General features: G+C 40.2%; 1 protein-coding gene across 2 annotated transcripts in view; it reads left to right on the top strand.

The window, feature by feature from the left end:
• The window catches only part of LOC148886302 (seizure protein 6 homolog), an 80,501-nt gene extending 54,040 nt beyond the window's left edge, over positions 1-26,461 (top strand). The window contains exons 4-17 of one of the 2 annotated variants that reach the window (XM_089017414.1): positions 1,108-1,300; positions 11,142-11,327; positions 12,233-12,401; positions 13,629-13,795; positions 13,858-14,052; positions 14,857-14,995; positions 21,898-22,094; positions 22,716-22,910; positions 23,441-23,632; positions 23,844-24,038; positions 24,197-24,235; positions 24,452-24,560; positions 24,640-24,736; positions 25,146-26,461. In XM_089017414.1, the coding sequence (XP_088873540.1) occupies positions 1,108-1,300; positions 11,142-11,327; positions 12,233-12,401; positions 13,629-13,795; positions 13,858-14,052; positions 14,857-14,995; positions 21,898-22,094; positions 22,716-22,910; positions 23,441-23,632; positions 23,844-24,038; positions 24,197-24,235; positions 24,452-24,560; positions 24,640-24,736; positions 25,146-25,172 (2,100 nt within the window). In that variant the 3' untranslated portion in view covers positions 25,173-26,461. Of the gene's footprint in view, positions 1-1,107; positions 1,301-11,141; positions 11,328-12,232; positions 12,402-13,628; positions 13,796-13,857; positions 14,053-14,856; positions 14,996-21,897; positions 22,095-22,715; positions 22,911-23,440; positions 23,633-23,843; positions 24,039-24,196; positions 24,236-24,451; positions 24,561-24,639 lie in introns of both variants that reach the window. The other variant, XM_089017413.1, reaches the window with a different exon arrangement.
• The last annotated feature ends 1,374 nt before the right edge of the window (positions 26,462-27,835 follow it).

Raw genomic sequence — 27,835 nt, 5'->3', positions numbered from 1 at the left:
TAGCATTTTTTCACATTTTTTTGTTTTTATTCTCAATGTAAATACTTTTGGAATTTTCTAACAGCAAAAGTTCACTTTTTCTGTGGGTATTATTTCTACACTTGTGAGTTACTGTCGGCACCAACTGCACCGCCGTCATAGAATTTGATTGCACAACAAATTACTTTATCTCTGCTTGATGACCCTGAACATTGCTGCACAGCTGTCATTGGGTTGCGTGACTGCACAATGGTAGCCTTACATTACGGAAAGTCTTTCAAAACTCATATATATCATGTTTTTGTGTTTCATACATATTTGCAATACCACTGAAGCCTATTTCTTGAGTGGTATACATACTTACATACTTACCCAATAAAGATGATTCTGAATAACAGCATCAACATGAATACAAAGATTTAATGAAAATGAAACACCAAGAGGCAATCACTTAAGCTTTTTATTTACCGTATTTTACCCACAAGTGCACAGAAAAGCATCCAAATCTCTTTTTGTCAATGGATGCTACAGCTTCGTGTTTGCTTTTAACATTTAGCTGTTAACATTTCAGCTCTACTAGTTCCTGTAAATTGGAAGCGCTACAGTCTTATCAATTGCCACTAACATTTCCAAACATGGTAAATTACATATTTCTAAAATGAATGCTAAAATCACTTTGCTGCTGTGAAATGTAAATTTCTCCACTGTGAGACTAATAAAGGCAAATCCAATCCAATCCAAAATGTCACAGTGGCTGTTTGAGTTTCTTTGGTAATCAATGAGAAAAAAAAGTGTACTGAATGTTGTGCCTGTTTTGAGGTTTGAAGACAAGCAGCTGTTCAGAGCAGTGACATGGTCGCCTGTGATAAAAATCTAATCAATCAAAGTGTCTGACCTCATGGATAATACAAGAAGTCACCTCTAAACTCAGTCTCAAAGACTCTATTAGCTTGTCTGCACTTATTGTCAGCCTCCCCCCATCCGCCCAAGTCATAATTTTTCAACATAAACCACATTTTTTTCTGCCCACTGTCTCAGCTCTTTCAGACGGTGTAATGTGAATTGTGCATTACTGAGATAAAGAAAACCAAAATGTTTTCTCGAACTATGTTCTGTGGTTTATTTTAGGTTGTGAATGCAAGTATGTCAGAGGGGAAGCAAGTAACAGTGGAGGACACGGGTGGCCGAGAAGCCTTTGTTCTTGCCAATGAGTCAGTCTTAATACGAGGACTTGTGCTACGCAGTCGGAGCAACCAGATCTCCATCCGTTTCCGTAGCGACCAACAGCACAAGTCAGGGGTCCTTCAGTTCCATTACCAAGGTGAGACAATTTACATTGGGCCCCCTTTTTTACATTTCCATTTCTGAGCTGCGTATAATTTAAAATGGCTAAAATATTTCATTTTGGCACTGACAAAACAATCAAATCTGTGGAACACATTAACATACTTTGATATTGCTATCATTTATGTGGTGTGTCTAAGTCTATTTAACTCATTCACTGCCAGACGTGCAACAATGTGTCCAGTCCAGTGCCAGGGTTTTTGTCATTGTCACACGAATTCCAGGACCCACAGAATATTACGTTATAGGACTACATGAACATTCAATACAGCGTTAGAAACCTTAGACTCTCTTCTTTCATCAGAAAAAAATAGTTAATTCCTAAATTATATGCATCTGTAGTTATGTCTGTGTAAGCTCTCATTCGTACAGGAGTGGTCCATCGATGAAAAGGTTTCTTCAGCCGTCATCTGTACTTCTTTGAAGGTGTCGGACGTTTCGCTTCTCATCCAAGAAACTTCGTCAGCAAACTAAAGTCTAGTAGTAAGTAAGTAAGACTTTAGTTTGCTGACGAAGTTTCTTGGATAAGAAGCGAAACGTCCGACACCTTCAAAGAAGTACAGATGACGGCTGAAGAAACCTTTTCATCATCTGTAGTTGCTTGAAATGAGGGTGGATGTCCAAAATACAATGCAATACATACATATTGGTTTATATAGCACTTAAACAACAGCTGAAGCTGGAACAAAGGGACATGGAAAAAAGGGAAATGCTGCTCCCTTGTAGAAAAGAAAAAAAACATTGCTAAAGGCCATTGCCAGCGCTTTATCGGCACCCAAACTGGAAAAAACAAAACCGAACAAATTCAGGAATGTCAAATTTTCGATTCCCAAATAAATTTGTGAATGACAGTCCATGAGTTAAACACTTGTTTTTCAATTCTACATTTGCATTTATTGATCAATCATGACAAAATTCTTCTTTCAGGTCTTTCTTCTTCAGACATTGTTGGATATTCGTCGTTCACCTTTTTTAACATAAATTCAACATGACGGTTGAGCATTCATTACTCATGAACTTCAAATAATGCTCGCACTAAATCTCAATGCGGCTTCCGTACAATAAAACTGCATAGAATCAGGTTTAAAAAAAATCTTAAATAACAACTAGTGGGTAAGAAAAACCTGTTGGAATGAGTCATTAGCATGCTCTGGCAGCACATATGATTGCTCATAAATTTGTCATCATCTTGCCAAGTGTGTGTATGTGTATGAGAGAGACATTGATCTTTCATGTCCACAACAATTTCTGTTTATCTCAGCAATCGCACAAAGTGGCCGCCAATTACATGCCCCATCGATTTGAGTTGATGGTGGAGCTAGTCAACAAAACATTCATTCCACCGCATTACGGCAACTCTTTCATCAGCTGTAAAATGAAAAGCATCGTGCAAACATTGTCAACAATGGGAAATAATTAAGCCCATCTTTGCCAGTTGTGGTCTGTTGCTCGGTGTGGTCCAACCTGATGATAACTTTGAGGGGTCAGTGCAGATGTGATTCTGCTTTGTAAATGACTGTAGACAAGACTATAAAATATGTTACATGCCGATGAAGTGTTATTCTCCATCACTTCCTCATGTTCAGCCCACTATATTTCCTGGAAATGGGCTGTTAGGTTAAGCATGTGGCCAGCACGTGTGCCACAGTTTCTCTTTGGATCTTCTCACTGTGCAATAATTTGTGCGCGAATGGTTGTTTGTTTCCAGTGTATTTTATTTTGAGAGACTCAGTCACTCTTGACATACAACAAGGATAAGTGGCAAGGTAATTGATGAAAGTTTTGGTTGGAATTACTTGGATCATTTAGGAATGCATTATTATTTTTAACCTAACCAATGGATATATATGGCACTTGCTTATTAAGATCTGTTGCCATTGTTAAGTCTTATGAGTTTATGTTCCTCCATGCCAGTAACTGTCTGTTTTCCCCCCTCCTTATATATGACCTCAACATCTCTTTCCACCAGGGGTTAGCTCGTGATGGACAGGCTGACAGACGATGTGAGACAAGAATCTACTTGGACCATGATGTTTGCAGATGACATTGTGATCTGTAGCGAGAACGGGGAACAGGTGGCGGAGAAACTAGAGGTGTGGAGATATGCCCTGAAAAGGAGAGGAATGAAGATCAGTCGCAGCAAGACGGAATATATGTGTGTGAATGAGAGGGATCCAAGTGCAAGAGTGATGCTACAGGGAGAAGAGACAAATAAGGTGGCGGATTTTATGTACTTGGAGTCAACTGTCCAGAGCAATGGAGAGTGTGGAAAAGAGGTGAAGAAGCGTGTCCAGGCAGGCTGGATCGGCTGGAGAAAAATGTCAGGTGTGATGTGTGATAGAAGGGTTTCAGGTAGGATGAAAGGAAAAGTGTATAAAACGGTGGTGAGACCAGCCATGATGTTTGGACTGGAGACAGTGCCAGGGCTGGAGGTAGCAGAGCTGAAGATGTTGAGGTTTTCTTTGGGAGTGACCAGGTTGGATAGGATCAGGAATGAGTACATTAGAGGGATGAGTACATTAGAGGGACAACTCATATTAGAGGCTTTGGAGAGAAAGTCAGAGAGGCCAGACTGAGATGGTTTGAACATGTCGTAGTCGAGTAGAGAGAGTGACTATATCGGCAGAAAGATACTGAGCCTTGAACTGCAAGGCAGGAGACCGAGAGGAAGACCGAAGGGGAGGTTTATGGATGTGGTCAGAGGACATGAAGGTAGCTGGTGTGAGAAAAGAGGATGCACAAAACCGGGATAGATGGAGGACATTGATTCGCTGTGGCGATCCCTGAAGGGAAAAGCCGAAATTGGGATTACTGGGATTACGTACAACTTCTTCTGCAGGGGAAAATTGAGTTGTGGCTGCTGCCCTGTTGTTTCTTAATATGACTTAAAATACAGTGAGACCTCAATTTACAAACACCTCAACTTACAAACTTTTTGTCTTACAAATGTCAAATGTATGAAAATTAAACCTTATAATAAACACTATTTTCATAATACACACCCACCACGGCTGGCAGAGTGATCTTCGGTGGAAGCACAGACCGAACAGCACCAGAGGTTAAGTTACCAACAGTCCTTATGGAAGGTGACTCTCCTTCCATAAGCCATCAACGACCATCAAAAAGGTAAATAAAACTTTATCTTACAGCACAGTTTATTTCTTTAATTACAGTCTCTTTCCAAACAGCAATTCCCTTTGACCTTCGACCTCCAACGCCATTCCATCAAGCCATAAATTACCATACAAATGTAAATAAAGTGACTTTATGATACAATGCAGTGTATTTATTTCATTACAATACAATAGCTCATTTATTATACATAGAATAAGGTATGTTGTGTGTAGTTTTAAGGCTTATTTAGTTGAAAAGTATATTTTATGAAAACCCGGGAACGGAATATTCCCATTTTAATGGTTTCCTATGGGATTTTTTTTAGATACACACTTTTCACCTTACACACTATGTCTGGGAACCAATTAAGTTCGTAAGTTGAGGTCTCACTGTATAAGGCACACCTGTGTATAATGCGGAAGGTCAGATTTTGAAGAAAATAGTCTTTTGGGCGAACCTTATCGACTGCAAAATACCGTATGTCCCTTTGTGCAAATCTGGATAAAAGCAAACATCCTGGTGAAATGAGTTTTGACTCATTATTGTGAGGTCTGTTTCTACAGATCTCTTATTTTCTCTGTGAGCCGTACAGAATATTGAGGTGGTTTTATCGGTACAATATCTTGTTGGTCTAAATTAGGATCATTCAACCTTGGCAGAGGTTGACGCGCTCATGAGTGCAATTCTACTCTAAATCTCGACACATGAAAGAAAACGGTGCTGAGCTGATTTTAAATGGAGAAGGTACACATAGTGGAGACGCAGCAGATATTTCAATTTGTTTTCCTTTCCCCAATCCGGCCTCAGCGACACCTTGTCCTTGATAATGGGCTGTGAGAAATGAGATTGGACAAGCATTGAATCAGCGGGCGGATGGACTTGTGTAGGTTTGCTCTCAGCTCTGAGTAATTAATATCTGTCCCAGCATCAGCGCTGCCTGCAAGCGACGGATGCTTCTCAAACATAATTAGACTGCTAAGACGTCAGTGTGTGCATGTGTTTGTGTGTGTGTGTGTGTACATGCAACTTCCTTAAAAAGGCTTAATTGATCAAAACTTTAGATAATATATAAAAGCTGCCCCTCACACTATCCAACTGCCCCGTGTCACCCATCGAGACCTTCAAGTGCCTGGGAATCACAGTCTCCCAAGACATGAAGTGGGAGGTCAACACGATCATGAGAAAGGCCCAACAGAGGATGTATGTGCTACATGGCCAATAAAGATGATTCTGATTCCAAAGATAAAAAACTTTGTGATATTTGAAAATGTAGACACCTGTGAGTTGGTATAGAATCGAAGACCCCTCCATCACCCACCCTAACAAAAGACATGCTTTTTCACAACCGACGGAGGCTTTGTGTATGTCATGGAGCATTGACTTCTTTAAGCGTCTGAATTTCATTGAAATCCAGAACAAGCATAAATGACACTCTCAGCCTGAAAAGGCCGAAGATAGCAAATACCGTCAAGTTCGATATCAGGACTTGTATATTGGCTACACTTGAACTTTAAATATAATCAGGGTTTTTCATTCTGTTGGATATTAATTAAACATAACGACTTTAATCAAAAACCCAGTGAAGACTGAATGCATGTTGGAGCTCCAGCAATTTCTTAAAAAAATGGATGAGTGTAGGGGAGGGTGCACCATAATGCTCTAGATCAGTGGTCCCCAACCTTTTTTTTTTTGCCGACCGACAATCATTTGCTGCTTTCCACATCATCACTTGAGCGATACTAGTTGAAATGATTCAACAGAAATGTTGTGTTGGCTGTTTTTGAGGAATCAGCCTTGCATATAAGCCACATTGCCACACAAGCAACGGTGAAGAAAATGCTTGCCAAAAGAGTTTCATGCTGGTAAAATATTACAAAAATATTACAAAGTCACGCCGGTCATTGTTTACTTTTTATTTTTTGTGAAGCTGGACTCTAGTTGGATACTGTCATGCACATTTCTGGCACGTCTGATTGCTCACTGATGCTCAAAGCCAGTCGCAAATGATCACAAAGTCCCTAGTACATTGCCCTTTGGAAGGTACTCGACATTTGGGGGCTAATTGGGGCAGATGTAGATGTTTGGAATTTTTTTGCTCCGTTATCACTCTTCAATTCTCCCATTCGATCTTTTATTTTGGGGGGAGGCTGGGGTTGCATGTTAATGAGAAACACAAGTATATAAGACAATGTGTTCAGCCATAAAAAGTGTGCATTTTCCCTCTTCTGAGCATTGGGGAATATGGCTCAAGGAAAATCATTGATGGAACCATACTTTAAACATTTTCAAAAAATAAATATGCCATTGGCGGTGGTTTTCTTCACAACTCATTGTGAATACAGGATACACGATCCTGACAAGTGACAAGATCACAGTAAATGAGCATTCAGCCGACCGTAACGTTTCAAGTTGGCCAGTGTAATCAGTTGACTAATATATGAAACCAGGAAACCTTTAAAGGACAACATACGTCTCCGGACAAGTTCTGTGCATAATTTGTAAAATGGCTTCAAATGACTTCTACTGAGCGTATTTTACAAAGATCCCACCGCATATAGCTATATTTTACGTTTTAAGACTCGCGCTGAATATTCAGGAAGTCTTGTTTTTGAGTTGGTGACGAGTCCGTACGTAACGTCACTGAAGGAACGCCCCTGACCGAAAAAAAAGACACATTGTAGCAGTCCTTCCATCACGTCAATGTATTTTGCTGTACTTGTTTGGTCTGAAAACCTTGTGTTGCACCAAACAGCCGCCAGAAGAGGGCGACCAAGCTCCATGGAAGGAATTTATCAGCCTGTGGAAAGGGGCTGATTAATTCTTCACAGGAGCCTGGACACCATTTTCTGCCTCTTTTTGGGTGATATATTTCCTCCAATTTTGCCTCAAAATGGCACGGAATAAATTATTTAATCGATTGCAAACATGTATGCTTTCCTCTTCAGAACTATTTGAATCATATTCATAATTGGATGTGTAACAGGAAAGCATATTCTCAGAATCTGAAGCCATTTGATTCTCCAGCAATGCAAGACGTATTGGCGTGACGTCACGAACTGGGTGCGGGACTTTCTGAAAATGCCCAATTCGCAGCTCAATTTTTTTGCAGATTTAGGACACTTTAAGTCATTTTTATTGGTGTTTTGCATTTGAATAAAAATATCATACTGCGTGTTTTGGGTATTTTAGATGCTATAAAACATTTTTCTGATGTCAGTTAGGAAACAAAAAGTGAATTTTGGTTTGTTTAAATGCAAAAGCATTTTTTGACCTAATATCACCTCCAACTTCATCACCAGGGCGCCTACAGTATTTAACCCACACGCTCTCAACTACGTGTCACCTTGCCTGAAGTTGATGTGAGTAATGATTCGGCTTTTCTCGGGGCAAGGAAACTCCTTGAATTGCTCTCATCACTTTGAAAATTACAAGTGACATTTTAAAAGTTTCCTTCGAACATAAACATATTTCAGTCCCAGCAAATATATTGGATATATCTATCCCTGTATCATTTTTCTAATCCGCTAGTTCAAATGCTTCAATATCGAATAATCAGGTCGAAAACAATGAAAGCCATCATAGTTTTCAACATTTATTAAATAATAGCAGACATTTAAACAGCTTCTTCCCCCAAGCCATTAACTCTTTGAACAGTAGCCCAAATGGAATTGTATAGTGCCTCTTTGCAATTTCTTTGCTGATGATATGCAGCGTGTTTGACCGGAAACAAATTCCTTGTGTGTTCTACATACTTGGCAATAAAGATGATTCTGATTCTGATTATACAACGGACACATTTATAATCAAAAAGGCAAAAATGATTATGGAATGATATGATTCACCCACTTGCCCTCCAAACAATCAGCAACTTAAAAAGTTAACCCGTTCCATCCGTTTACTCTGGCCCACCAGTTTCCCTGGCTCATCATCAGGCAGCGCATATAGTGCAGCTATTATTTGTAATCGCTAAATAATAAGACTTTATGGCCCGGCATCTAGCGGAATGGAAGCAGCATAGAATTTAATACTTCTGGAATTGGCTCGACAAGTTTTGCCCACGGCTCTTCCACCGCACGCTCAATAGGGATGTAAATGCTTCTAAGATAATAGCAATAACTAGCTTCATTGGAGCTAGTGATAAACGAGGAATTGAATGGATGACCTAAGGGCAGAGCGCCTCGTCCCCATGGTTTGCCGATTTGCTGCCGGGGCGGGAGGAGCAGGGTTGGGTACTTGTACTTTCATTAGTGGCGGGGAAAAGCAATGGCTTGTGTTCAGTAAAAACACAAGTCATCAAATTAAAAGAAGGGATAGGGGCAGTTTTACAAGCAGTTTATGGCCATTAGGTACTCGCGCCTGTTATCCCTTGGGGTTAATTTCAGTAACGGGCATGTTTAGTACCAAGTTATATGTCTCATAAAGTAAAGTTTTCATCTCCTAAATGAGGGTCTGAGAAGAAAATTGTCTTTTTTTTAGTTTAGCAATCATCATCCTCATGATGAAATGCAATGCAGACAACCAAATGCAATTCAGGTGGCAGCCTATCAAGATTCAGGTTTCCTCATACAGTAAATCTGTGTGGTTCCAATTTGCATTTGAGGATTAAGCCCATATATTATGAACATTAAAATTCATATAAATCGTATGAATTATACTTTTTTTAAATTATATTTTCTTCTCAATTAATTAATTCGTTCACTGCCATTCCCAAATGTATTTGGAAATTGAAAGTATGACGTGGAGCGCCATTCCCAATTTGTTCGGGTTTTGGTTTTTCTTGCGGGGGTGCCGATGATGCGCTGGTCAGACCTCTGGCAATATTTTCCCCTCCCATGAGGGGGCAGCATTTGCCCTTTGTACAGCTGCCCCCACTTGCACCTCATATTACTCCAGTCCTATATAAGTAAGGAATTACCAGTAACTCTTTTATAGATGAAAGAAGAGAGTCTACGGTTCCTTACGCTGCATTGAATGTTTATGTAGTCCTAAAACTCAATATTCAGTGGGCCGTAGAATTTCAGTGAAAATGACAAAAACGCTGGCACTGGAGTGGGCACATTTTTGCATGTCTGGCAGTGAATGGGTTAATGTTGTCCAAAACACATTTTGCACAAGATGATTCTCTCTTTTGGATTGCAAACATGTACTTTGTTATATACAAACTAAGTTATATACAAACAATGGACATACAGTAAAGTCTCGTTATATCGATATCGGATATATCGATAGTCCCCGTTATATCGATACTATTTCTATGCACCCACGGAGAAAATTACATGCAAACAGGGTCGGATATATCGATAGTCCCGGTTATATCGATATTTTTTCGGACTCCCTTGAATATCGATATAACGAGACTTTACTGTATTTTAATCGTAAGTTGCAACTTAATTGGCCATAGTTTTGCTGTTTTGAAACTTAAAGAGAGCATTTACAGTATGTCGACATTATCTTTCAATATTTGCTTTTAGGGCATTGCAATATGAGCTATCACCGAGGCTTTAGGGTACAGCTCATTAAGCAGAATGTTGCTGTACTGAAAGTATGTGCAAAGTTGCAACGTTGAAACTATTTCTGTAATTTTGCTTGCAACGCAGAGTTTTTTATTGTCATAGTGAGTCTAATTATGTTTACTTGTAATGGTGCTCCCTCATTTCCAATAAGTTTAAAAGTTGTAGTGCTGTCATTAAAAGGCCGACCCTAATGAGGTAGAACCGCGTGGTTATTAGACAAGAAAAGGGGTTGTTTAATAGCTTCCATTAAACTTGAATTCCACAAGAGAGCTTTGCCCTATTGCGTGCGATTCGTTTCTTTCAAACAGGGGCAATCCAGTCTTGGGACATTGATTTTAAGCAGCTGGAATCCCAACTATGACAACATACGCTGTCAGGGTTTGTGAGGTGGTGATGGTTGTGGATCCCAAATAAGCAGGCAGGAGGGAGCAGCAGGGTGTATTTGAAAAATTGTATTAAAATAAAGTCAGCAGGAACAAAATCTAACAACCAAGTCATCTGAACAGAAAAGTACAAAGTATCAAAGAAAACCATGAGTAAAAATCTGCCAAGATGAAACAAACCTGACAGGGTGTAACAAACACATACAATGACCCGACACCGAATGGTCGTGCCGGCAGTCCTTTTAACTGCCACTGATGAAGACGACCAACACATGTGCAACTGAGGGCGAGGCAGATAGCACTACCCGCTGGTCGCCAACCAGAACGTGACAGTCTGCCACTGATTGATACGGCCAACACCTGTGCAGCTGCAGGCGGGGCCGACAGCGGCACCCGTTGGTCGCCAACCAGAACGTGACATATGCTGATCATTCGCCTTCTAAGTTTCACGTTGCAAACCCAGAATAGATTTAGATTGTAGTAGTGTCGTCATTTGGAAAGTAAGCAGTTTCTCATGCTCTGTCTGTGTGCGGAATCACAGCCGAATCATTTTTACGCACATCGCCAAATTCTAATCATTCTGTACAAACAAAACTGAAATGATTATTATAATCCTGCTATTTTTTTATTTGTTGAGTGGTTGAGTATACATTTTTCATCAGCGCAACTATTATCAGTGTTTCAGAATTAATACGTTGGCTTTTGGCACCCACGCTTTATTCAGCTCATTCTATGCACGTGATAACACCAGAAAGTCCAAAAAGATGACAAGATCCAAATACCTTGTTTGTGTTCTCCCGTTTATTAGCCTTTGTGCTGAGCTGTTCATTCCCCAAAGAGCCGGCTGGTGGAGAAGTCTCCGTGACGCACCTTTACGCAGGCGGAGAAGCTTACTTCAACTGTTTCACCGGCTACAGGTTGAAAGGTCTCAAAATGCTCACCTGCCGCAACGCCACCACACCCTACTGGAGCGGCAAGGAGCCTCAATGTATTGGTAAGACAAAGCAATAGAGGTTGGAAAAATGCAGTGCATGCAAAATCATTTTCTGCATCGCTGAACTGGTTCGGGGTCACGAGGAGCTGGACCTTATTACATTTGATTCAAAAAGAAAAGTGGACTTCACACTTCACTGGTCACCAGTCGGTCATATGTCGTGTAAAAACAGACAATTCCCACACATCCACACATCAATGAACCCATGCTGCCTGCGCCAAAGTCAGGCAAATGTACTACTACATGCCTCGAAAGTATAAATGAAACCGCTGCAGTATAAAAGCTCACATCCATGTTTTTTTTTTTTTTTTAACCATGCAAATACACCCAACATTCTTGTGGGTAACTATATTTCCAATACTTCATACACTCAATATACTTCATTTTAAAACCACTGAGTTGCTTTTTTAAAGTCTTTCTTATTAGCATATTTTCTCTTCGGGGAACAAATGATTCCGATTAAAAAAAGGTGTTGCCAAAGTTGTTTTCTACCGTGTTGATTACGGTACAATCCGAGGCCAGATGAATATGTTTCCATATGATTAGTAGCACAGACAGTCATTGTCTGGGGGCATTTAGCACCTGGCTGCCTTAATTAGAACCCGGTCATGACTTTCCCAGTCCTGTCGGTAAAATGCTCATCTACCAGATCCAGACTTACTCCATGCCTTCGTACAGCTGCTCTGAACTGATAATGCCACTGCTCATGCCGTTTTTAACAAGTCTCTCACACAGGGTCTTCCATTTTCTGCAAACATTTTTTTATATGGATTACATAGTCTACCGGAGTTCCATGCTGTCTTTCCAAAAACTTTTCTTGCAGACTTTCCAGTTTGTGTGATGATTGTTGCTCATTTGTTCCCCCCCGCAACACCCATCATCCTCCAACCAACACCCTTATCTAGCATCCTGTGGCGGAATGATCAAAAATGCTACCTCCGGTCGCATTGTTTCTCCTGGATTTCCTGGCAACTATAGTAACAACCTGACATGCCACTGGGTCCTGGAGGCCCCTGAAGACCAACGGCTACACATTCATTTTGAGAAAGTGGCTCTGGCAGAGGACGACGACAGGTGGATAAAGCGCACGTAAACACACACACACACTTTGAAATGAAAAATGTGTTGGCATCTGGTCCATGCATGCTGAAATCACATTGCACACAATTTTCACAGAGACACGGCACTGTCATGGCCAACATGGACAAATTGAAAACACTGCTTTGAAGGCCATTTTATTTTCTGTGTGTAGAGTCTTCATTTAGCTCACATTGCAAAGTTGTAGAGCACAGGTGTCAAAGTCAAGGCCCGGGGGCCAAATCCGGCCGGCCACATCATTTTTTTTCGGCCCGCGAATGCAAATCAAAATTCCATGATGCTTACTAAAGTCCAAACCAAAATTTCAAATTGTCCCATGTAAACCATATTAATAGTCATTATTCTTGACTTCAGATTTTAAAAGTAATTATTCATTAATTTGTTGTGCGCTCTGTATTTATGTGGAGAACATGAATCATTTTAACGGTTTCCCCAAATTCATAACGGCCCCCAAGTGGGAAACCGTTACTACAATGTGGCCCGCGGCAAAAAAAATCGTTTGACACCTCTTTGAGACCGAGACCCAGTGCCAGAGTCTGTCCTTGCACAAAATATTTGTAATACCTTAAAATGGAATCAAAGAAAGCATCACATTGTTATTTTTACAAAGGATGATGGCCTACCTAAATGAAGCTCCTCCCTTTTACTTCAATTTAATTCTTGGCACCAGAATGCCAAAAAGAAATTATTTTTATAATCTGGCACCATTTGGGATTGAGCACCATAATGGAAAAAATGAGCTAATTTTCTGAATATTTATTATAATTCCATTGATTCCATTTTAGCCATTGCATAATAAGGAAGCACAGCATATCCGACATGTCTCACTTCTCTCTGTAGCTATACATTACTTTCCCATTCTTACGCATGCATCACCGAAGCCATTCTATGGCGGCGTATGAAAAGTAATCACCCGAAAAAAAAGCAAAGTAACGTAAAAGCAAACCACAAGGAAGTCTCGTGTAAGAGGTCAGGGGGTTTCTTTAACACCTCCGTGTTCAATCTTGTGGATATAACAGGGCGACGGAGATAAATGAGATGGTGAAAGCATAAATTGCTCTCATCACACACATGACCGTTCACCTCATTTGAAGGTGGCAGACAACGTTATTTGCAGTTTTCACAGCTCTGAATTTTTTATGCTTCTCTTAAAACTCAAGGGTAACTTGGCTCTATTTTCATCATTGCTTCCATTTTTTTCAGACTGCTGATTAAGAACGGCAACAATATTGACTCCCCTCCAGTGTATGACTCCTATGAGGTCGAGTATTTGCCCATCGAGGGAGTGCTGAGCACAGGGCGTTATCTGTTTGTCGAGTTTACCACGGACGGAACGTTGACCTCCACCGGCGCGGCCATCAGATATGAAGGCAAGCTTGTTTCCCGGGGAAACAGTTACATACTCATGCCACTGATTTTTTTCCTCCCTTAGCTTTTGCAAAAGGCATGTGCTATGAGCCTTTTGTGAAGTACGGCAATTTCAGCAGCAGTGACTCCACGTATAATGTCGGGGCTGTGGTGGAGTTCTCGTGTGATCCCGGCTACACGCTGGAACAAGGCTCTGTGGTCATCGAGTGCGCCGACGCTGAAAATGCTCAGTGGAATGAGACCGAGCCAGCCTGCAGGGGTGAGCTATCGGATTTAACCTTTTTGACTCAGTCTGAGGCAATTAAATTCTGTACGATTGACTGGATGACCCAAACCTTTCATTTTGTGATACGTTTACAGGATTTCAAGAAAAATCAAAAATTAACTTTATTTCACTGTCTGGAACGTCTTTTTCAGTTTAACTACATTTGTTCCAGAGGAGATAGCATTTATTTTTATTTTTCGATGCTACATTAAACCACACCATAAGGCGTGCTTTCTCCATCCACACACACACAACACAATGACCTTATCGCAAGCAGAGCTAGGCTGCATGTTCATTTTGCAACTCAGCAAAATCGAAAAGCTCTCCCGTAAAGCTCAGCCTCAGAAAATGAGGGAAAAAAAACATTCCATTGCCCCTTCCCAAGGTCACGGTCATCCTTTAGTTTACAGCAAAACTGTTTTTCCTCATGTGAAGAAGCTTACATGTGTGATTTTTGTATTTTGATTACTGTCATTCAATACCAATAATGAAGTGCTTTTATAAAGATAATAGATTTTTTTTATAAATGTTTTTACTATCGCCGCTGGGTTGGAGTAAAATTACACTGCCACAAATAAACTAGTGTGTCCAAGAAGTATAAATTGATACAAATTGATTGTCTTAGGTAAACACTTTCTTTTACCACATACTGAATTGAAATTTACTTCTTGATGAGAACTCAGTGTTGATGTTTTTAAAATTGATTTGACATAACAATTTAACGTTTGACTTCAACTACGGTATTTATACATATATATACTGTATATTTTTAAAGTTTGGTCTATCTTGGTGTTGCAGCCGTTTGCAGCGGCGAGATTACCGACTCTGCCGGCGTGGTGTTGTCTCCTAATTGGCCCGAGGCCTACGACAAGGGGCAGGACTGCATCTGGGGCATCCACGTAGAAGAGGACAAGCGGATAATGCTCGATATTCAAGTGTAAGGCAATGCATCCCAGGTGTGCGAGTGGAAAACTCACACATTGAGGTCTCAGAGGTCACACTGACCTCGCAACATTAAAAGCGACATCTCTATACAAAAGCACATCTCTTCCGCCTCACTTTCTCTCCCCTCGCACTTACACCGACACACTATGACAGGCACATGGGAATGTGATTCTGTAGTTGTAGTCACTAATTAGATTTTCCCCCTCCTCCATCCCCTACATTAAGCATTCTGCCTTGCTTCCAGCTTGTTCTCCAACCAGATTAGCCAGTAAGCCTTCCTGTTCTCACTTCCCTGGTGTGTCTCCGAGTTGGCTTTGAAATGAATATGCTCTGGCAGTGAACTACCCTGAGCCACTTATCCAGCCCTCCCAACTGCAACTCAACACACGTGCACCCTGATGTCAACATTCAACGTGCACGCCAGCACGGTCGCGCAGCGTTCCTCCTTCACCTATTACTCTTGGCCTAACGTTCCCTCCAATACACATTTTTCCGTCATTGAGCTATGACCAAACAGTGCTATGACCAAACAGTGTTGAAAGACCACATCGTAAAACATTCCTGCACGCCACTGCAAAGGAAAAAAAAAAGAAAAAAAACAAGTGACTTTTTTATCGTTCAGCCTTATGGGGCGAAATAAAATAAAACATTGTATACGTGATGATGTTATTGCCTGAAGCACTTGCACACACGAGGGCACAGCGAGGTTAAATTTAAACCAGCGGGAATGCTGCCGCAGGCTTTAGAAAGATTGACTTGCAGACAATCTCGAATCGAGGCTATTGTTGGCTATTGGACATGCTAGCCTTGTGAGCGTATAAGCATTTATGTGATTGTGTTTTGCATTGTATAGATTTTATCAATACATTCCTACATAAACAATGTACATATTCACTTTTGTCCAATGAAACATGCATCACAAATCTACTTCAAGGTACATAAATCAAATTGAATATCTTCAAGGCTTTTTGAAAAAGTCTTCGCACCATTTCACTTCAAAATCAGTTTCTTGTCAGGAGTGTAATTACACATCCATGGGAATAAGGGCAGGTTTGCTCTGTTAATAGAGCGGTTGGCTCTTAACTCCAATGCTGAGGGTCTCTGCCCTAATTCGCACATATTCGTATCATTCGATTGGCATATCTTTGGTGCTGTAAAATGTAAATTTCTCCACTGCGAGATTAATAAAGGCAAATCCAATACAATCCAATCATGATAAAATGGTTTTTGATCTTCTTCAGTCAAACTTTAAAAAAGGATAGAAAATTACAGCCTATTTTCCAGAGAAATGACAACCTAAAAGTATCAATTATATTGTATTTCATTACTTTGCCATCAATTTAAGAGAGGTTAGCTACACATTAAAAGATGCACTAGCAAAAATGACAGTGAAATCTTGCATATATTTGGAAGTGCTTGCTTCCGAGCCAGGACATTAACAATGCAAATTTTCTTGCTAGTTGTTATTTTGCTAATAGCCCTGTGAAATCCCTCTACTAGCTTTTCCCTTATGATGTCATCACGCTCTTAAACTGAACATTTCTTCTATTCAAGGGTCGCTGCAAAAGTCCACCCTATGCAAGGCACCGTGACATGACAGGCCGTTTGTTCACGCAGCACATACACAATGGACAGGCTGCTGTTTATATTCTCATTTTTTGAATTCTTGACTTAATATTTACTGATGAGTTTAATTTAATGCTTCATTAGTGGCGAGGAAGACCATTCAAATTTATTAAAAGCATAAACATAATTAACTCATTCACTGCCATTCACAAAATTTGCAGGAATTGAAAATATGACATACAGCGCCATTCCCGAATTTGTTGGGGTTTTGTTTTTTCTTGTTTGGGTGCCGGTCAAGCGCTGTCCATGGCTTCCGGCAATGTTTTTCCCTTCCATAATGGGGCAGCATTTTCCTTTTTTCCATGTTAGTGCTTTGTTCCAGCTTCGGCTGTTGTTAAAGTGTTATATTAACCAATATGTATCGATGAAAAGGTTTCTTCAGTCATCAGCGACATGGCGGTGCCGGCCGGTGAGTCCGGCACCGCCATGTCTGGACAGTAGGCATATATATGTAGGGGCTAAACTACCAGGAAGACTTGAGTTTGCTGACGAAGTTTCTTGGATAAGAAGCGAAACGTCCGACACCTTCAAAGAAGTACAGATGACGGCTGAAGAAACCTTTTCATTCTCCTGTACGACTGAGAGCTTACACAGACGTAACCAATATGTATCTATTGCATTGTATTTTGGACAGCCACCCTCATTTCAACCTCATATAACTCCAGACCTATATAATTTAGGAATTAATTATTTTTTCTGATGTAAGAAGAGAATCTCGGGTTTCAAACGCTGTATTTAATGATTATGTAGTCCTAAAACTAAATATTCTGTGGGTAGTGGTATTCGAGTTACAATGACAAAAGCCCTGACACTGGAGTGGACACATTTTTACACACGTCTGGCAGTGAATGAGTAAAACCTTCTGTCCATTCATTTGGGTAGCGGGTGAGTTGGACCCTGTCCAGGTGAATGTTGGCCACAACACTTTCTGACTGATCGCCAGGAAATTACAGATCATATATAGACTGGCAAGCATTTATAATTATGGGCAACTTATAATGGGCATATAACCTACCATGCCATTTTTTTCTTATAATGCGGAGGAAAACCAGAATACATGTATCTGAAAAGCAGCAAACCGCACACGGACACGATGGTCTATTATGCTTCCGAGTTTTGTTAGTTTTTATTTTCACTAAATAGAAAGACCATTGTCAATCATTTTCCCCTTATTCTTCCCCCCAGATCCAATGATAACATTTTATTTACAACTCAGATAACTTCAAAGTGGCTTGAAACTCATTCAATGGAAAATGCTGTGATTATGACTGATTAAGATCGAATGTTCAAAGTCAATCATATCACTTTGGTGGGAATGAAACAAAAAGTAAATAAATTGGATATGAAAAGCAGCTGATTTCCATACAGAGTACTCAAGGTTGACAAGGCTTGGCCTGAACAGCATTTGCTTATCTCGACAATAGGAGAAAATTATGAGGCGATATTTTTTTTCTGTCAAATTTGTTTGCCTGTGTCACACGTGTTGACTTGACAAAAAGCTCTTGTGGATGAGTGCTGCCTCATTATTAAAACGAGAAAGGGGTTGACGCGGGGCTGGGGGACTGTTCCACACCTCCCCACATTAATGAGAACAATTTCCATGTTATCATTCATCACCATGCTTGTGCTGGAAATGACAGAGGAACAGCGTGCATAATGAGGACTGATTAATTTAGGCCAAACAGGAGGGTTGGGCTCCTCACTAATTAGCATGGTGGCAGACGAGAGGTTGCAGCTGATGTGCACCTGCACGAGGGTTTAAGAAAACATTTCCCTGTGCCGTTACACAATGGAAAACTGCTAGGGACTTTTTTTTTGTTGTTGTTGCACAATTTAGGTTTGGGGAGCCCTCACGTGGAGGTTGGCATCACTACATTATGTGCACGCTTTGTTTGGAATTGAAGGCAGTGATTTAGTTGTCAAATATGAGAAGAATTACAATTTTGCCTTTTCAAAGCATGACACTGAAAGAAAATTGACTTTTTTGCTTGCTTGTTTGTGTTTGTTTGTTTGTTTGTTTGTTTGTTTGTTTGTTTGTTTGTTTGTTTGTTTGTTTGTTTGTTTGTTTGTTTGGTATGTCATATTCAAAAGGCCAATGTAGACGATTCAGTAGAGGCCATTGTTATTCAGAAAAAGATTGCTTCTTTTTCTAAAAAGACCCCTCCAGCTAAATATGTGAAACCACGCGCACCATTGAAGACAGAATGTAAGCCTTTTAGAAAATTGGTTTTGCGCCACTTGGTTGTAAATTGTTATGAGAACTATGTCGAAATGGGTATCGTGAAGCCAGTTCAGTTCATCAGCTGGTGGTATTTAACAACTGAATGATGTTCAAGTCTTGGATGAAGGGCACTTTGCCATCCCAGCTTGTGTCTGTATTGTTTTTGGAATCGCAAAACCCTGATGATAGTGTTTTGTCTGACCAAATGTGACAATTTAAAGAGCTATCAAAATGTTGAGGCAGATGACAAGCCAGTGGTGTTATTAGTTGTGTCTTTATCCTCCGTCAGCTTCTAGATGAGGGGTTTGTTGTAACTTTGTAGTCATGGTAGAATTCCAGTGGACAAAAGGGCAAAAGCTGTAGAAAAACTGAGCAAAGCACTTCAATCTTGATGAAGAAAACACTCCACTTGGTAATCCTTGTTGATTCAACAAAATCAACATCATGCAAAAATAACAACGGATCGAAAAATGATAATTTATTTTATAATGTACGAATATTTAGTGACTAGTGGGTAACAGTTGGGGACCTGTGCAAAAGTAGATTGACGGTAACCGTATTGTGTTGCAGATCATTTTACATTTTTATTCTCTCTCGTGAAATAAAATCATAACGTGAGATATCTTGGTTGATTCCCCATTTTTTCAAATAGGTGATCTGGGGTTGCCATGGGAATGCAAGGGACAGTATTCAAAAATTTTAGGTTAAAAGGTTCACTAAAGTGATCCGTAAATGCTCAAAACAACAATTTGGTGCATGTGTGAAGGTGAAGGAAATGAACAAGAACTAATCCAAAATGCTGGTGGAATAAGAAAGAATGACGCAAATTCCCCTGCCATGTTTGAAAAATCCGAGACTGAAACTGAAAGTAGATAAGATGGTTAACTGGAAGATAACACTTTGTCTGGGGTGGTCTGATTTGGTGTGAGGTCTTTGGGGGTTGACAAGGTTCCATTGTGCACGTGCAGCCCATACAATGGACTCCAGTGTGAAGTGTGTAGGTGTAGAGAAATGTAGATTGAACAATATTAATACAATATACATTAATACAATGGCAGATCTTTTTTAAGCTATGCTGCCCCATCAATCCAAAGACACAACTGATACAATTGAATAGACTGAGTGTAGCATGACCATGAAAGACTATTCGCGTCATATAGTCATTGCGTTGGCACACTGCTATCATTTCAAATCACGGTTACTTGCCAGAAAACGGAAAATATTCATAGTTGATATAATGTTGGTATTTCCATTGTCTTGGACATCCGGTTTGTGTTTCAAGTTAGCTGATATATTGTTGTTTGCTATTTTTTTCTCATTTGCACCTGCCAACAGATTTTATTTTTTTTCACAGATGTAATCTTATATTTATTTTTAGTTTGACCTCATGCCTTGGGATATTCACATCCATACCAGATGCAAATAATAGACTGGTTCTACTCAAGATCATGACTGGTTAAGGTCTCGGAAAGCATCCAGGACTACAATGCTGGGAGGACACAAAATGTAAAGTTGTCTACCTCCCCCTGCCCTCAAGGTGGAATTGTTCCCGAAAATGGCTGAATAAAGCATAAACTGAGCTTCCTGTTGATTTTTGTGTGTGTTGTTCTGAGAGGAGATGAGAAAAAGTCCTCCCGGGTGAGGTTATGAATAGAAATGTGAGGAGTCCGATTGTTTCCTTCTCGCTATCTCGTTTGGTGTTAATTTTTCGACTCACATCACCAACCACTCACATATTCGGCCTTTGTACAACGTTATCAGTGAAGGACTACTAAATGTTTTGTGATAAAGGGTTTGTACTCAAGTAGAAAACACACACAATAAGTCTGACCATCTGTGTCCAAGCAATTGATTTTTGTGTGCAGCCTGTTGTGTCACACCGGTGATTAAGGTGAACTGAACATAGAAGTAATGATTTAGAGTGATCATGGGGCTGACTCTCTACGGGTAACTTTAGGACATGAAATTAATTCCAACAAAAAATCATAATAAAATAAAAATAGACTGTGATAGCTTGTTTCATTGCCCAAAAATCTACTTTTTCCATGTTGGAGTTGATGGCAAAACATGGCGGACTTATTCAAAAATGATTCCTTCATAAAAAGACAGACAAGGTTCATTGAAAAATGTAAACGCAAAAATTCACAAGTACAGTACCTCTCGTCCCTCCCCATTTTCCCCATCAAAACAACAACAAATCAATGAGAGCACATGAAACATGACAAGGCCGCAGCGAGGTAATATTCAGCAACAGAAATCGGACTAAAACAAACCAGGCAGCTAAATCCTAGAAACCTAATGAGACAACGAGGAGCACCATGACAAGAGTTGCTGGCACGATCTTATTGGCTTACAAGTACAGGTGGAGACGAAAACCGAATGAGCAAACAAAACATAGGAAAAAAGACTAAAAAAATCTAACTAAATACAATCTAAACAAAGTCAACAGATCATCAAAAGCTTCTCATGAAACTTGATCAATAAATACTAGAAATATTCATTCAATACATTCAACTTGTAAAATTTCCCTTTCATTCAGGTTGTGGTTACCATCAATCTTGATAGAAAAATGAAAATAAAAGAATAAATAGTAATTTGTGCTTTGTCTGAACAGAAACTTAACAGAACAGAAATTAGGTCTCTCACCGGCCGAAAAAAAGTGTCATTGAGTGTTTTGAAAGGTGCTTAGAAATGAAATGTATTATAATTAGGATAATTATTATAATTAGTATAATTATTATAACTATAATAATATTAATATTTATTATAATATTATGTTATTATTATTATTATTATTAGTAGTAGTAGTAATAGTAGTAGCCGTATTATTAGCAGTAGTCATATTATTATTATTATTATTATTATTATTATTATTATTATTATTATTATTATCTGAATGATTGTTACAAAACGCACTTGTTCTCTTTGGCATTCATCTCAGCATTTTTTTAAATAATTCTTATCGTCAGTAAAAATATGGACCACATTGACAGCATAGTTCAACTGATTGGACAGAGAAATAATATTCCTTTCCATGTGTGTCATAGACTCAACTTGGGCAAAAATGACCTACTCACCTTTTACGACGGCGATGACCTTTCAGCGAACATTCTTGGCCAATATGGCGGCAAACGTCCTCATTTCAAGCTCTACACCTCCATGGCCGATGTCACCATACAGTTTCAGTCCGACCCTGCCACCAATATCTATGGCTACAACAATGGCTTTGTGGTCCACTTCTTCGGTAAGACTGAAATACACAAGAGAAAAACCCAAGTCGTTTACAAGCAATTTAAAAAAGAACAGTTTTCACATCTTGTTTCATTGTTGTTCGTTTCCCGTTGCCTTGTTTGTATTGCGCATCACAGGTGTGCGCCATTCGATATCAGAGACAAACAGGAACATGATGATTGGGTACACTTAATTGCCCGGTTGCTTTGCTGAGGCTTTGTGTTCTTTGCCATATATGCCGTTGTGCCATTGTACATCAACATGTGCCAAACTGCCTGCTGCGTTTCTCCCGGCAAACATCACTCGCTTTTGTTTCCATTTGCTTCCCAAAATATTCTAGTTTTTGTTCACAGAAAACCTTGCATTTGTATCCCATGCAGTAACACAAATATTGTATGTTGGTTTTTTCCATCTTTCAATAACCACCCATCGCTTCCCTTACAAACAATTGAGACTGTTGAGTGTTTTAGTTTGTGTACAATCTCTGGACCTAGCAATGAAATAATAGCATATATATATATATATATATATATATATATATATATATATATATATATATATATATATATCAACATTCACACAATTCCTTATTATCCACCTGGCATGCTTCCTATTTCATCACCAATATCCACAGAGGTGCCGAGGAACGACACCTGCTCCGAACTGCCTGAAATCGCCAACGGATGGAAGAGCACATCCCACCCTGACCTCATCCACGGCACCGTTGTCACCTATCAGTGCTACCCCGGATTTGAAATGCTGGGCTCTGAGATCCTCATGTGCCAATGGGATCTCAGCTGGAGCGGTGATGTGCCAAGATGTCAGGAAGGTGAGGAACAACATGTCACCATCATGTAATGATTCTGATCACAATGTGTACCGAGCAATTGTTTGACACCAACAAGTCACCTGTCAGCTCGGGGACTGTTTTTCATTGTCTCGACAAGAACTCTATTAATTTCTAATTATATGCAACACAAGGCCACCAAAGTATCCGGAATCTGATCTAATCTACTTCAGAAGAGCAATTGTAGCGATTGTCAATTATATCAGATCTAAGGTTGAGGTAACATCAGTAAATATTCCATTTCCAATTCTTTTTTTCTTCTTAGTTGGCAGTGATTTTTGACCCTATCAAAGACAGTTGGTTGAAGGAGTTGATTTGAGAAATAATACCAGTGTATACTATATAACAAATGCTATGTTGGCTAAAAGAAAAGGAGAAAAAGCTCTCCCAATTGACAAGCTATTACTTTCTTAGATTTGTAGCACAGTGTATGACTACTCCAATGAAAAAAAAACATTCAGTGCTCAGAGATATCGATGAATACATTCTTTTTTTCCCATCCCATACACCAGTGATGACATGTCAGGACCCGGGAAATGTGCAGCACAGTCATCGAGTGAACACAGGCACCCGTTTTGCTGTTGGATCTTCAGTTCAGTTTTTCTGTAACAAAGGTTACATTCTGTCGGGCAGCAACAGCCTCACCTGCTATAACCGAGACTCGGCCAAACCCAAATGGAGCGACCGGCTGCCCAAGTGTCTTCGTAAGTCATATGCTAAATATACATGTAAGTCGGACAGTTTTGGGTTTTTATTTGTTTTCTTTACCAATGCATGTTTTTTCCACAAAGGACAAAGTATGTGTTTGTACATCCAACTTTTGCAAGGGAACACACACACACACCAGCGTGATCCCCCCCTCCACTATCTCTGGCTATGAACCACAGGCATTCTTACAATTTTTTCTGTCTTCAGCCGAAAAGTACGAACCATGCAGGAACCCCGGCGGCTCCTCTGCCAGTGCACAAAGTTCTGAAAAGTCTTTTTACCAAGCTGGCGAGATGCTGACCTTCTCCTGCCACTCAGGGTACGAGTTGCAGGGCAAGGCCACAATTTACTGCATACCCGGCCACCCGTCACAGTGGAACAGCACGCCACCGGCTTGTCGAGGTAAAGAGCACGGGTATTGAACGCTTTTAAAGCTCACAATTCCATGAGCTATTGATTTCATTGCTACAAAAAAAAAGGATATCGTTTCGTGCTCAAGTGTGACGTGAGATTTGTGTAACAACAACACAAAGGAACAAACACTACTTTTCTCCTCGCAGCTTCCTCCAGTCGATATGTGAATGAACACAGGCTGGATGGTGAGTTATACTTTCCAAGACGGCAACTGCAATGCATCAGTATTTTGTATTTTTTTTTTAATATTTTGTAAAAATAATGTTTTTATTGTGTGTGTGTGTGTGTGTGTGTGTGTGTGTGTGTGTGTGTGTGTGTGTGTGTGTGTGTGTGTGTGTGTGTGTGTGTGTGTGTGTGTGCGCGCGCGCGCGTCTGTGACTGTGACTGTTTTGAATCCACAGTTGCAAATACCAGTTATGGCATTGAGGGAACCAATATTACCCTCGCTGTCTTTTTTCCAACGGCAATTATCTTGGCGGTCGTACTTGGGATCTATGTTTGTGTTGCGAAGTAAGCAGTTGCACATCACATTTTATGTGTGACCTTTGGAAACAAATGCGCATTTCACGATGCAGTGTGTACTCCTCAGACTGCAAGGGAAGTCTATCGGCAACCCAACGTCATCGCCACCCTACAACAACATGTCAGAGGAGTCGGCCTTCGATAACCCCGTTTATGACAGAGGAGTAAGTACAGTTATCATGAGCGTGCAAGCTGTGGACTCACAAAACACCAGCGTGCTGTCCTGAATCCCACCCCCACCTGCCTGGCTGGCCATCTTGTTGCCATCTCATATTTCACCACAAGAGGGAACCCACAACTTCTCTTTCATCACTAATTTCCATCGGCAGCAGATAGTGGAGAACATGGAGCTCCATTAGATGAAGAATGCAAACTTAACACGGATGCATTTTGGTATTTCATGCTGAGAAATTTCCCTCCAGAGCATCAGTCCTAAAATTTTCACCCTCCTTCATTATTTTAATCGCATCACTCCATTTGTCTCCATGATTTCACTATCACCGCAAAATACATTTTGTTGACAAGATGGGTTATAAAGCATCCCCTTTCCAATTGTTTCCTCTTGTCCTCCAGCACTGGCAGGCACATTCTAGATACTAAATCTGTCAGCCTGTCATACTGTTCATATTGGCGCCACTTCACAACGATGAGGTGAGATCTCCGGCCGTTGCTGAGAGTGCATTTTACTCACTGTCACCGTAGCCAACAGACCACCATTTTGACTACCTCTTCCAACCTGTCACATCGTTTCATATTCTCCTTGACGAATACATTATGTCGGCTTCATAATGCTTAACTACTCCCGGGTAACACATGCAGTGTCTCCATTCGGAGAAACACATCTGTAAGATCCACATAACATACTGACCAATATCTTCTACATAATTTGGTTTTGAATGCAGTCATACCACTACTTTAAAACTACTAATATCCCAGAAAAATACACATATTTTGGAATATCGAAGTTACAATACATCCTGAAGATGTGACATTTTTTTACTAGAGCTGGTTGAAGGAGATTTTTTTGTCACTCTGTAGCTGCTTCAATAGGGTCACCTGCACAGTTTAATAAGAGCCAATTCATAAGACGTATCCAAAAACTTGGATTGATTTATAGACACGTTTTATTTTCTCATTGCGGGCGCAATTGCTTTAAATTGCAATATATCAATGTATTGCAGGTGCACCGATTAAAGTTGGCAAAGTGTTAAGTGTTAATTCAATGCTGGCCCTTTACTTATGTATCAGAGTTATAACAAAAGCCACTGAAACATGCAGTAATAGATAACAACACTGCTTCCTGTGAAGTCTTCTGTCACGTTTGCAAAACAAAGATGATATAACTTGCAACTGAAGCAAACAATCAACCGCTCAACAGCATTTGTTTCTTGATTTTGAAATTCTGTTTGTGATCATGTACGGTTATATTTTAGGTACCAAACCTGAATGGTCTTTCCTCATATGTGAGCACGGTGGCACATACAGATGGCATATTACTTCGCCTTGTATCTTACAAATAAAGACAGATTCTTTGTATACTGTACAAACATGTATAAAAATGTTTCACAGATTATATCAACTGCCCTTTGACTGATTTGTGTGTCTGGTCTTTACAAGATTAATAAAAAAAATCAGAGGTGTCAATTTAGAGACATTGAATTGCTCAAGCTTTGCCTTTGGGGATCTCCCTCTGCAACGTTTATCTTTTCCTTTGAGGTTATTGTAAATATGTCTTTCCAAGGTCGACTGTGAATCTGTGGATCACCATGGTGATATTTTTCTAAACTAAATTGCTTGAGAGAGACGGTGATCACGTATTTTTTTCAGTATTTTGATGCCCTGAGTAGCAGACCTTGAGGGGGAAAAGGGGGGGGGGGGGGCTTTTGTTGAAATCTGTTCCGTACAAATTCTTTTCATCTCGCTTCCTGTCAAGTTGCCGATATGACTGTATTTTGTCTGTGTGTCTGGATCTGCTCTTTGTAAATAAAATGCCTGTCCAATACATGTGTGTGGTGCCTAACTTTAACCACAGAAATCTTAGTCACCTTAGCAACAACAACACATGGTTTGCATTCAGTATTATTACTTAACATTATTAACTACATGCGGCCCGGTAGTCGAGTGGTTAGCACACCTTCACAGTGCAGAGGTCGCCGGTTCACGTCCCGGTCCGGCCTCCCTGTGTGGAGTTTGCATCTTCTCCCCGGACCCGCGTGGGTTTTCTCCGGGTCCTCCGGTTTCCTCCCACACTCCAAAAACATGCATGGCAGGCAGATTGACCACTCCAAATTGTCCTTAGGTGTGAGAGTGACTGTTGTATGTCTTTGTGTGCCCTGCGATTGGCTGGCAACCAATTCAGGGTGTCCCCCGCCTCGTACCCGAAGACTGCTGAGATAGGCTCCAGCAACCCCCGCGACCCTAATGAGGAATAAGCGGTACGGAAAATGAGATGAGATGAGATAATTAACTACATGCATTTGCACAAGACTGTGTTCTCTGGTACAAACATTGAGAATCTGATCATGTACTTAACAGTTTCTTCTGGATTTACACGTTTAACCAAGATAATAAGCATATTTGTGGAGTTTGCATGTTCTCTCTGGGCCCACGTGGGTTTTCTGCGGGTCCTCCAGTTTCTTTCCACATCCCAAAAACATGCAAGGCAGACTGATTGAACACTCAAAAAAATGTCCCTAGTTTAAGAGTAACTGGTTGTTTGTCTCTGTGTGCCCTGTGATTGGGTGGCAACCAATTCAAGGTGTCCCCCGCCTCGTGCCCGACGACGTCTGCGACCTTGATGAGGAAGAAGTGGTGTGGAAAACGAATGGATGGATGGTTGGATGGATGGACAGATGGATGGCTGGATTAATAAAGTATAACATTTTTAAATGTTGAAAGAATATAAGTGTGAACACTCACATTCTAGCAGTGTTAAAAATATTAGATATATGAAATAAAATGTCCATAAATAGACTGAAGCAAACACTTGAGTCAAATGATCAATATTTAACAACAAAAATATAATGTTATTTTTTATTAGCCGGAAATTGATGACAATAGCATGATGTTATTCATTCAAACCTAATGTCATAATGAAGCAATTTCATAACTTTGCTGATGTGAAATCATGTAAATTTCTCCACTGCGAGACTAATAAAGGCAAATCCAAATCCAATGGTGTAATGGCATAATATTGTCAGTAGAGGGTAGAGAAGCACTGCAACCCCGTTTACAGTAGTCATTGCTCTTGGAGACAAAAAAAA

Source organism: Hippocampus bargibanti, linkage group LG16, assembly GCF_051943395.1.
Source record: "Hippocampus bargibanti isolate YZ-2025 linkage group LG16, ASM5194339v1, whole genome shotgun sequence".
In the NCBI taxonomy this organism is placed as follows: Eukaryota; Metazoa; Chordata; class Actinopteri; order Syngnathiformes; family Syngnathidae; genus Hippocampus; species Hippocampus bargibanti.
This window is presented reverse-complemented; position numbering and strand designations above follow the sequence as displayed.